At 35.5% G+C, this 12,449-nt stretch overlaps 1 protein-coding gene across 1 annotated transcript in view; it reads right to left on the bottom strand.

Annotated features, from left to right (window-relative positions):
* ADCY1 (adenylate cyclase 1) overlaps positions 1–12,449 on the bottom strand; it is a 256,331-nt gene that overhangs the window by 27,840 nt on the left and 216,042 nt on the right. The window contains exons 9-12 of the mRNA XM_087946948.1: positions 12,213–12,407; positions 7,595–7,692; positions 4,855–4,939; positions 2,350–2,439 (exon numbers count right to left, since the gene is read on the bottom strand). Coding sequence (XP_087803074.1) covers positions 2,350–2,439; positions 4,855–4,939; positions 7,595–7,692; positions 12,213–12,407 — 468 coding nt within the window. The remainder of the gene's footprint in view (positions 1–2,349; positions 2,440–4,854; positions 4,940–7,594; positions 7,693–12,212; positions 12,408–12,449) is intronic.

Genomic DNA, 12,449 nt, shown 5'->3' with positions numbered 1-12,449 from the left:
ATGTATCTTCTTTGAGGGATGATTTTCCAATATTTGAGGGGCTGCCACAGAGAGAAGGGGTCAAGCTATTTTCCCAGGCACCTGAAGGCCAGACAAGAAATAATGGATGGAAACTTATCATGGAGAGATTCAACCTAGAAATAAGGAGAAATTTTCTGACAGTGAGAACAATCAACCAATGAAACAGCTTGCCTTCAGAAGTTGTGGAGCTTCACCATGGGAAGCTTTCAAGAAGAGATAGACTGCCATCTGTCACAAATGGTGTAAAGTATCCTGCTTGGGTGGGGGGTTGGACTAGAAGATGATCTACAAGGTCCCTTCCAATTCTGTCATTCTGTTTTGTGCCATTCTGTTCTGAATACATTTAACTGAGAAGTTGTTTTGATAGGAAACTCTTTCTAATACTATATGTTCCAATGGTGGATGTATTGGAGAAGAGTGACACAAGCTTTCAACAGTGCCTACAGAAAGAGAAAAAATGCTTGCATGATAAGGTTAAAGAATGATGAAATAGAGGTCCAAGGTAAAAAAGTAGTGGAATTCCTCCCAATAGGATGATGGAATGGGCTTGAATCAAAAAACGATCTGATGGTGCCAAAAACCACCAAGAGATCTTTGTAGGGCTAGGATGAACACACCAATCCTAAGCTTTCCAGACGCTATCCACAAGTGCAATCAATTCAATCTTGGTACCATAACATGGTTTGAATCCTAATTGGAAAGAATCTCAGTAATCCATTTTCAGAGCCATGGTGGTGCAGTGGTTACAATGCAGACTAATTCTCATGATTGCCAGCAGTTTGATTCTCACCAGCTAAAGGTTGACTGAGCCTTCTATCCTTCCAAAGTCGGTAAAATGAGGACCAAGATTCTTGGGGGAAATATGCTCTTGGTAAACAGCTTAGAAAGGGCTGTAAAGCACTAAGAAGCGGTATTTAAGTGCTATTGCTATTTCCCAGACCTTCTAAAACTGGCCACCTACCATCCTCTCAACAAACTTCCTCCAGAAGGGGAGAGTGAATACTGGAAGAATGCACAAAAGTGTCAGTTGGAAGGATGGCCTCTTGAGAAAGGGTTGTATTACCATCTACTTTAAGGCATTTCTCCTTACCAGTGGACTCCAAAGTATGGCAATATCCACAGTCTAAACTTGTATATTTTTCCATAAATTGATATTATTCTACAAATACTGAATTGGGTCTTTATAGCTGATGTACATTCATTTAGAACTAGTTCATAATCTTTGCTTTGCTTAGTTTTTTTCCATTGGATTAGGAAAAATTTAAAAAAATCCTCTTGAAAATATCAAATTACAGTAAAAAGGAGGATAAAGTGGTAGTAAAAATGATTCAAAATAGCCAAACAATCACACCATTGTTGTGGTGTAGTTAAGTGTATAGGTTTTCTCTATTTCTCATAAAGTACATTTGTATGCGTAGATGTATCCACGGACATATGCTAGCATATGAAAATGCTTATAATATGTCAGCAATATATATGGAGTAAGCAGATTAATTCAACTCTTTGATCTATGTTTACGAAAAAACAAATCTTACATTTCAGAAAACCAGTTAGTTAAAAGTAAATTAAATCTTTGAGAGAGATTTAATAATTGCATGATTTGTGGCATAATATTCTTTAATTTATTTTGTCATATTAGGTTCAGTTAATTTCTAAGAAAATCTAGTCAATTAAATTTCCCGTTTTCATTATAATACTACGGATTACAGTTGGAAGCCTGAATATGTTACATGAAATAAGGTTCTTGTGTATAGAAAAAAGGTGAGTGCGGAAAAATCACCCATAGTAATGTTAATTCCTAATGGTTTTAAAGGATACAGTCCAAAAAACCCACTTGATTATTGCATCCACAAATTAGTTTTTATCAAATGAAGCAGCAACAATAAATATAATTCAGAAGAGTCTAGGATTTTTTTTTTTAGTCTTCTATGTCTTCACTTCAATTTCAGATCTATTATTTTACAGTAAGATAGCTAGTGTAATATATTAATTGGTGTATTATTTTGAATCCATAACAAGCTCAGTTACTATAAGAAGCAAGCTAATGGGATAGTACATTTCTCATCGATATTTGTTTATTTAGAAACTATCTCATTCCATAGGTCTTTGATAATATAAAAATGTTACAACAACAATAAGAAACCTCTAAGCAATAATAGACAATAAAATGTCTCTTAGAAAAGTCAGGTTTTAATTCTTCTCCAGATAGCCATGGGGGAACATTTTTGCTTCCAAGTTAGAGGATGTGTCACCCAGAATATTTGTCTCTATATCTGTCTACATTGTACCCCAGATATAACAATTTATTTACAGGTTCATATCACTTACCACACAGCCTTGTGCCACTGAGTAAATTAAGATCACAATAAAAATACACAAAATAGTTCTAATTTGTATTGTCAGGCACCCTGGAAAACACTGAAAGACAAAACCAATATATATTCATTTGGAAAATGATTGTCCACACTATTGTTGTTGTTGTTGTTGTTATATACAAAAAAATGTGAAATCACAGTTGTCAGTTTTTTAGCTGATATTGGATGTTATATTTATCAAATGCTTCCCCAAAATCTAGGATGTCATAATGTAGCAGTGTGATATAGGTATGAATCTAAATAGAGAGACCTTTTGTAATTGACAGATAGAAATAGTGTCAATGTACAGATTTTTTAAAGTGCCATCCAAGATTTTTTGGTATGGCACCCAGTGTGCCAATCATCATTGGCACCAACAAAGCTGGTTTATGTCATAATTTTTCAAGTTCAATTTTCAAATCATTTGTACCAGGCAATCTTTTCTAATTCTTATTCTTATTATTTTTGAAAGATATCATAAAATTAGTAATGTCCTAATGCATTTCCTTCACCCCACAAAAAGGTTAAATATTTTATTTCTTATGGTCATAAAACATAACTCAATTGTATTCTCAAATCATGGTTCAATTACATTAACATTTGACTTCAAAGAAGTTCAGTCAGTTAAAGATGGATGATATTTTAATACTTCTTTGTCACAGGGTAATGTTTCTGATTATATTTTTATATTATATGAAACAGCAAAAATGATAATTTTGTGAATATAATCAAGATTTTATCCATTTATAGGTTGTATGGAATACATGTAAAGTTTAAGTATAAGGATATCTGAATGTTCATACCTTGTGAAAAGTAAAAGTTTTAATTACAAACACATGCAATTTTGATTGATGAGTGTTTACTGGCACCCACAAGGAATCACATGCAACAGATTTATAATGCATTCTAAGTTTATCTTAGTTCAGATGTATCAAAAATTAGAAAAATATTTAATATTTTTATATGCTGAAAAACATATTGCAATGGTTGAAATGAGTGAAATTAGTGAATTAGTGAAAAAGTGCTGGCCAGCTGGCCAGGCAGGAAGCAGGTCAGGCAGTGCTGGCTAGCTGGGGAGGGGGCATCAAGGCTTCTCAGGTGGCTGCCGCTGCCAGCACCTTCAATGTCCTGACTGAAGCCGGTGCTCGCCACGCCATGGGAGAAATGAGAGACCCAGTTGTCCACAGTTGTCCTGCAGAGCCCACCGCTGCTTGAGTGGGGAGGACAAGTAGAAGAATGGTAAGCCACAGGGAGTAGGTGAGGCAGGACTGGCTGATTGAGGTGGGGCGGGATCATGGCTGCTCAGGTGGCTGCTGCCACCCTCTCACTGCCAGCAGCTTGGGTGCCCCAACTCTCCCTCCCCCCTCCCTCTCAGCACAGAATGAAGAACGAAGCGAGGTGGTGAAGGGGTGGAGGATGAAGCAAGGCAGGGAGTGCAGAGCTGCCCCACCTGCCCTGCCCCAGCTTACCTGAGGTCCCTGCAGCCAGGCCACTGATGTCAAAGTCTCATCCCCCCTACCCCCACCCAGGGCAGCCACATCCTTTTACTAACCAGCTTTTCAGCTCCATTCACTTCCATGGCATGTAGGACAACTAAAGTAGTCTGTGGGACTATGATAAAAAAAAAATAGTTCAGACTTTCCAACTTCTCACAAAAAAATAAATAAAAAAATCTCCTGAGGTTGGAAGGTCTGAACTATTTTTTTTTTTACTGTAGTCCCCCAGACTACTTTTGTTGCACTGTATGTGCCAATGAAGAACTGGGCCTGTGCCCAGATGGCATGTAGCAGGCTGAAGTGACACAGGCCGGATTCGTACATTTTCCAGAATGGCCATATGAGGTGGATTCAGCCTTATTGTGGGCCAGATCCAGCCCATGGGCCTTGAGTTTGACACCCCTGCTTTAAACTGTATGGTTGAGTAAAAGCTGTTAATGAGTACTCAAATTTCAACCACTTTGTAAGGGATATGGGACCCTCTATTGAGACTTTTCAAAATCTTTTATTCCAGGTATCTAGTTTTCCACATGATTTCCCCGTCTTTCCATTTTGTTTTCTATATTATTGTTCCTAGCAAACTGAGCATTATAACTCCAGAATCAATATATCAACAAGATAATGATTAAACACAAGTAGAGTTAGGGTAAGCTAAATTAATTCATAACAAGCTCTGTTTCACAGCAGAAAACTATTCAAGCATTTATCACTTATTTACTGGAGTGTGATGCAGTCATTATTCCTGTGTGTCAGGAATGGTACAATTTTTATATTCACCAATAAAAAAAGATTTAATAAAAGGTTTTTTTTAAAGGAAATGAAAAATAGGATTCTTAAAAGCCCTAAATGGCATTAAGTATTATACATTAAAACATCTATCTACCTATAGATATGAAATACAGAAGAAATAAAATGAAGACTGGGATAATTGATACATATATTCCTTTTCCACAAGAGCTTTCACAACATTTCAGGTCACTTACTTGTACTCGAGTGACATGTAGATACATGATGCATGCCACCAGGAAGCACATGCAAAACACTAAGAGAATGAGGACTATGGTACTCCTAGAAAAAAAGAAAGAAAACTAAGTCATGGCACACAAATGAAAGCAAATTCTTCACATTACTAGAATCTATTTAAATATCAAGGATTTTTCTTTCTCAATATGTAAGTTCCTCAATTATTCTTTTTCTGCTGTACATTTTTAGTGGAATTATTATTTTTTGCATATAATTAATAGAACAATGGTTCTTTAAAAATAATGTAAAACAGGTCCTCTGTGAATAAAGTTTACTATGATTGCTTTTAAGAATAATCTGTTTCGACGTAATCCATTTGATATGGAGACATAAGGATGACTCAGCCTTCCAAGATGAGTAAAATGAGGACCCAGATTGTAGAGGGCAATATGCTGACTCTCTAAAACGCATAGAGAAGGCTGTAAAGCACTAAGAAGTGGTATATAAGTCTAAGTGCTACAGTCTTTGTTTTCTGTAAATAGATTTTATAAAATTTTCACGGCCCTCCTGAGCTCCATTTTCGCTGGCATAGCGCTGCAGGAGGCCATCACAGCCAAAAATAGAGCCTGGGAGGACCCCCTCCTAAGGTCTGTTTTTGCTAGCAGAGTGCTAGCAAAACAAACTACTAGCAAAAGTGGCATTTGATCACAAGGCAAGGAGGCATTGAGAAATGTTTCCCCTTTTGCATTTGAGCATCCAAGAAGGGACGGGAAAGGAGAAAAGGAAAGAGGAAAGAAAAAGGAGGAAAGATGGGAAGAAAAAAATGAAGGAAAAAGAAGGAGGGAAAGGAAGAATGAAGAGGGAAGGAAAAGAAGAAAAGGGAAGAAGGAAGAAAGGATATTATGAGAGGGAGGGGAGGTCTGAGGGAAGTCCTACCTTAGCACTTGGCCACCAGAAACCCTGCTGCCCTTTTGCCATCCCCTTGCCTACTTTTCCTGACCTCTCCTAGTTGTCTCCCATCCTATCTCTGAGGATGCTTTGGTTATAAAGCCAGGTCTCCTCACATGAAAAAGGAATGGGCCTCCCTCTGACTCACACTTTGCTCTTCCCACACACCATGAGCAACCTAGCCAAGGAGAGGAGAACAACAAGCAGCAGCTTCGAGGAGGAGGTAAGTGCAGCTGGAAACCCTCTCTGGGAAGTGGGCTGGGGACCCTTGCACCCTGGGCTATTGATGGCCGGGCTGAGCGCTTGCCCTCTGCTGCCTAGGGCTCTGGACAGCCTACGCCGCCATCTGGGGGTACTGCGTGGCCTGACAGGGATGGCGAGGCTTCTCTGGAGGACAAGGATTTGGCACTCTCCCTGGTCTCACCTTTCTCTGCTGGAGACAGTGGATCCCCCCAGCCCTGCCCAGGCCACCACAGGTGCCCCTGACATGGGCGATGTTGAACTGGCCACACCCACCCAGCCAGACACCTCCTGCCCCTCAAGGTCAAACACAACCCTAATGCAGTCTTCAGTGAAATCAAGTTTGATACGCCTGTGCTATATCCTGCAACAATTCTACAATACTCTTTCTAATACTTTTTAGTGGAATGAAGTTATTTGGGTAGCTGCGTTTTCATAATTTGACATAGCTGTAATAATAGCTTACAGTTCTTCCAAGGGCAATGTTTGATTCTACTTATATATAATGTCTATTGTCTTTGTCTTCTACTTCCTTTATTCTGCCAAACATCCATTTTTTCCTGATGGCTTTAATCAATATTAACTGAACATAAATAAATTATTTCATAGTATGATTCTTTTACATATACACGAGACAAAATATAAACTATGTACAGTAATTTGCTTTCTTACTTTTTGATTTATTTTTTTTGGAATAAATTAGTTTCATAAAGCATTAACTTAATTTCTTTTAGAAAGTCCTTAGCACAGTGTGGAAGTATTTCTTTCAAATTGAGGTAAGACATTAACCACTCTTTCTGTCAGAAAGAAGCCATAATCATTATATATAGTTAGCACTTTCAGTTTGCATTATTTGATGAATGAATGTAACAATGTTGAGTTCAAACTGCTTTTATATTTCAGCAGAAAGAAATAGATAAAATAAATAAACAAAGAAAAAAACCAAACAAACAAAGAAAAAATAGCCTATGGATGAATATCATGAATGTGCTAATTCTCACCTGAAATAAATATTTAAAAAACTTCTATGAGCTATTCTTTTCCCTAAATAAAAAAATCCCTGATCTCAATCTGTATTAAGACACCATATGGTTGTACCAGAGGGGAAAAAGTAAATAAATTATGGCACACAATTTATACATAATCTGTTTAACCCTTGGATTTTCTTTAGACTGATTTTATGATGCACTGAATCTTTGGCTCTTAAATTTCCATGAGCATTAGAAAAGCAGATATTGCTCTGTTAAATTTTCCTAACTCCAAGATGAAAGTATGAACAAAAGCAAATTTGCTTCTTATTATGAATGAATGTAGAAATGCCTTTGTTTTATTACTTCATACAAGATTTGTTTTCCCACAAGCAATCCACTGCATTAGCTTTGTTCCCAATAACTTCAGTTAAAGAGCAATGGAACGTTTTCAAAGCTAAAGGACATTAATTGAGGGTTTTTTAGTATGTTGGATAGAATATAAGAATTAAACACTTTTAATGAATACAGAGCACATTCAAAATACTTATATACCAGTATAAATGCACTTGGCATTTAAATTATTGGAAACAAAATAACTTACTGTGGAATTATTAAAAGGTAGACAAGGCCAAATAAGGCAGCTAGAATCAATGACAAGACTACAGCACTGGTGAAATATTCATCCTGAAGTTGGTGATACTGTGAATGAAAGAGGGAAAGGAGAGAGATGGATTTAGTTAGCCATTTGTTTTGTGTTTTGTAATTCTGAAGACACAAATAATTGTGCTAAAAATGAAGTACAAAAAGTGATTTAAAATCCTGAAGTTTGCCAGTTACATATTTCTTTTTAAATATTTATAGTTAGCCCAGAGTTGGGGGGAAAATCCTCTTCTAAGCTTCAGAATATTTTGCAAATCAGAATAAGTTTTTACATTACTCCTTATCTTGGAATCAGGAAAAGAAGGGAAAAAAATCCCCGATAAATGTGTTATCCTTGAAAGTATGTTGTGTGTTATTCAGAAAACATCAAAGGCAAGCTGTAGCCTCTTTACATATCAGACTGGGAAGGAGAGGTGGAATGATATCTTTGCAGTTATCTCAGATCTCAGAAGTTCTATAACATAGCAGCCTTCATTTCCACCCAAAGCTCACATGATTTTTGATGGTTTCATTACATTGGAAATATTAATTGGAAGTATTAATATTTTATTAACTGTCATTAATATACTTTCTTTAGGAGCAGACTTTACAATTATCCACATTGATTTCAGAGAGCTTCCACAAAGCTAGGATTTAAATATTTTTAAATATGTTGGATATTATGATTCATTCAAAATTACAGAAAAAGACAGTTGAATAAAGGTACAATAATTTTAAAGAAGAAATAACTCAGTGGAGAAGACAAATTCACTTCTGAGATTAGGAGAAAAGATCAGCTTGAAGAGGATTTGTTGCATTAACAAGAAAGCTCTCTGGTTTCTTAATGAAATCATGAAAAATATTGACATCCTTTCCTCAAAAGAAAATATTTTTTTCCTTAGTGAAACTGTTTATTTAGGATGAAGCCAACCCTACTTTATCACAAGCTGTGTTTTTGTTTATCGCTACAATTTGTTTGTGAAACATTGTCTCTTACAAAATACACAAATACTATATAATTAATTTTGAATCAAAGCCAGTCCCAACAAACAATACCACAACTTAGTCGCAGTAGCTTGTAAAAACAAAAGTGATTAAACAGTTGTAGGGGGAATTGCCAAATATTAACTGAATAAAGAAAAAAAGAGTACGCATTTGTTGTGTGTTGGTCTTCTCAAATAAAAAGTTTGAAACATGAAGTGCTAATATGACAAAGCTCTGCTCCAAGTTTCTTTCAAATTTTTTTTTTGCAAAATAGGTGAGTTTTGATCTAAAATTATGAAAGGGTTACAATATCCTGATAATTTAAATAAGATATTAGGGTCCTACACTCAGGAAAAACAACAACTATCTGATATCACAAAGGTATATTTTACTGCTTTGCCCTTACATGTAAAGAAAGAAGGAAGAGGATCTAGAGATTACAAACACAGAGGTTACATTTACTCATTGCTGTAACACCAAGGCAAGATTTACTATCCTACCTAACTTGGAACATTACCACAATAAATTAAAACCACAGTGATAAAATAATTATTATGTGATGAATGAAGCCAATTATTTCCTGAAAGTACTTTCTGCATTTTTGTCCTTTCAGCTGAAGAACACTGTGCAAAATATCTAAGGACCTCAGGTTTGGAAGTCTAAATCTTGCATTTACAAAAAGATGAAACCACGTTTGAAGTATATATAGAAAGGAAAGATACTTCAACCATGGAAAGAAGCCAATAATGTGTTGCTACTAAAAGAAGATCAAGATGTTATGAAGACAAAGAATTACAGACCAATTTCATTTTTAAATAAGCACTACAATTTCTTTGCTGCAGCTTTGGCAGAAAGATTAAAGAAGATTTTACAGGTATATTCATGAAGACCAATCTGACTTTCTGCCAAAAGACAATTAAGGGATAATGTGAGAACTGTTTTGAATATTATCAAATATTTACAATATCATAATGAGAAACAGGCACCTCTAATAATCTTAGATACAGAGAAGGCCTTTGACAATATACATGGGGCTTTTATGTTTAAAGTGCTGGAAGAAATGGACTTTGGAAAGAACTTTATTTAAAGGGTCAAAGCTGTTTATATGTCAGAACAAGGAAAATTTGTTATCAAATTTGTTATTTGTTATCTTTTGTTGTTTATTTTGTTGCGGAAACTTTTGAACAGAGATATTAGGCAAGATGAAAAAATAACATATAAGTATCAAGAAAGAATGTTATAAATTGAGGGCATTTGCTAATGATTTGGTTATATTCCTGCAAGACTCAAAAAACAATATAGAATATTTGATGAGGAAATTAAATGAGCTTGGGGCTATAGCAGGTTTTAAAATAAACAAACAGAAAACAATGCTGATTAAGAATATGTCTTCTTAGGACTGTGACATATTGACTAAAAAGTATGGTTTTAGGGCCAGGAAAAAGGTGGAATACTTGGCGTTTATGTTGACAAACACAAACACAAAACTGTTTCAAAATAATCATGCACCTCTCTGGAATGATATTAAAAAGGACTTACTAAGATGGGACAAATTGCATTTATCACTATTGGATAGAATTTGCATAATTAAGATGAGTATCTTACTAAAGATGCTTTTACTGTTTCAGACATTACTAATACTTGCTACTGATATTCCATTTAAACAATGGCTGAGGTATATTTCCAAGTTTATATGGCAAAGAAAAAAAACAACCAAGAATTAGACATACTGTTAGACATACTATTGCAAGATTCTAAGAAAAGAGATGGTTTGAGTTTATCAGATTTGAAACTGTATTTCGATGCTTGTTATTTGGTCTGGCTAAAGGAGTGGGTAAACCTCCACAATAAAAGGCTACTTGGTTTAGAAGGTCATGAACTAAGGTTTCAATGGCACAGTTATTTATGGTAAATAAATAAAGTTAAAGTAAATTTTGATTTTAACAACCATTTTGTTAGATGTGCTATTCTAAGGATTTGGAATAAGTATACAACAGGGTTTTCTACAAAGATGCCTCTTTGGGTGTTCTCCCAAGAAGGCTTTTTCAGAAAAGAAATGGTGATGAAGCCGGACTGATGGACTTATGGTAAAGTATCTTTTAATTTTGGTGATCCTACCCTCAAGCTTAAGGAAGAGCTAGAATCAGAAGGACATGTCTGCCTTTGGTTTACATATTTACAATTGAAAGAAATATTTAAATTAGATTAAAAAAGAGATATAGATTTGACTTTGTTAAAAATAAATTGGATAACTTACTATGTGGTAGTGATGAACATATTATTGCTAAGGTTTATAAAGCATTATTGAAATTGAATTTGTAAAGTGAACAAGTAAAGCACTGTATGATTCAGTGGGCAATTTTTTTGAATATAATGCAATGCTTGAACAATGGGAGAATATATGGATGAAAGGTTTAAAATTCACATTAAATTACAATTTAAAAGAAAATTAGTATGATGTATTGCTGGTATTTAAACACTAAACAAGTTATCCAGAATCTATAAAGGTACTTCAATTGAATGTTGGAAACGTAAATATAAAGAAAGGACCTTTTATCCAGGGGTGGGATTCTACCAGTTCGGACAGGTTGTATAGAACTAGTTGTTATGATTCTGCACAGTTCAGAGAACCGGCAAATCGTGCCCCTGGCTGGCCCCGCCCCTCTCTACCTAGTCAGTCCTTGTGGCATATGAGTAACATTGCGCGTATGCCCGACATTTCTGACTGCGTTCTTCCCCGCCCAGTCACTCCTTAAGGTATTTTGTTCCCCTCCCGACGATCAGCTGTTCCTATGATGAGCTGTGCCGGGATTTCCTTTACTTACTTACTGCTTCACCCAGGAGGCTTTCCTGAGGCCCAGGAAGGCAAAAAATGGAGGGGGCACAGCACTGTTGCCAAAAGGGGAACCACACCACCCAGTCACATAGCCACACCCACCTAGCCATACCCACAGAACTGGTTATTACAAAATTTGAATCCCACTCCCGCTTTTATCATTTATGGTGGACATATGTTAAAGCAAAAAATAATAATAATCAAGAGTAGGATTCATATTCTAATATAATTCTTAAAATGAATATAAAGATAAAATCAAAAATTTTTCTTTTGGTTCAATAGAAAAAGACTTGGAACTTTGATGTTATATATATTGATGGCAGCAAGATTATTTTATGCATAAAAATAGAAGGACATTTCAATCCCCACAATCTAACTAACATAAAAAAAAAAACCATAAGTACTTTTGTTTCTACTTGAAACTGCTTCTGGACTTTGTGCTTGAGGTAAAAAAAATTAACCTTGGATTTTGGGTTTTACTGTTTTGATAGGGGATTTTTTTTGTTATAGAAATGGCTAGTTTATACTATTATGTAAAAGTAAAAAGTTGAGGTTTGATTTTACAACTTTATTCTAGTGCACTAGAGGTAGTCGGACATCAATTTTTTTTTCTTTTTTCCCTTCTTTTCTACCCTTCTCCTTTTCCCTTTCCCTCCCTTATTTTTTCTATTATTTGCTTTTTTTTGTATTTTATATTGTAAACTAAGAAAAAACTGCAAACATACAAAAAGATGCAATCTTTAAGAAAAGTCTCACCTACCTTTTGCTCACGTTCTATCTGCTTATATCTTAGAGTAAAAAAGTTTAGATCTGCCATTTCTGATTCAGTTTGCCGAGCCTCTATTAAGCGGCTGATATACCGGTTAACTCGGGTTCCAGGAGTGTTATATACAACATTTGTAGAAAAAGAGGAACGATTCCTGAGTTTTTCAGAGGCTGTCCTTAATGCCCTTCTCTGTGGCAAAAATTAAAAATAAAAGATGAGTGACAGGACTAA

This window comes from Notechis scutatus, chromosome Z (assembly GCF_049901735.1).
Source record: "Notechis scutatus isolate UNSWTSFEM ecotype Mainland chromosome Z, rNotScu1.2, whole genome shotgun sequence".
In the NCBI taxonomy this organism is placed as follows: Eukaryota; Metazoa; Chordata; class Lepidosauria; order Squamata; family Elapidae; genus Notechis; species Notechis scutatus.
This window is presented reverse-complemented; position numbering and strand designations above follow the sequence as displayed.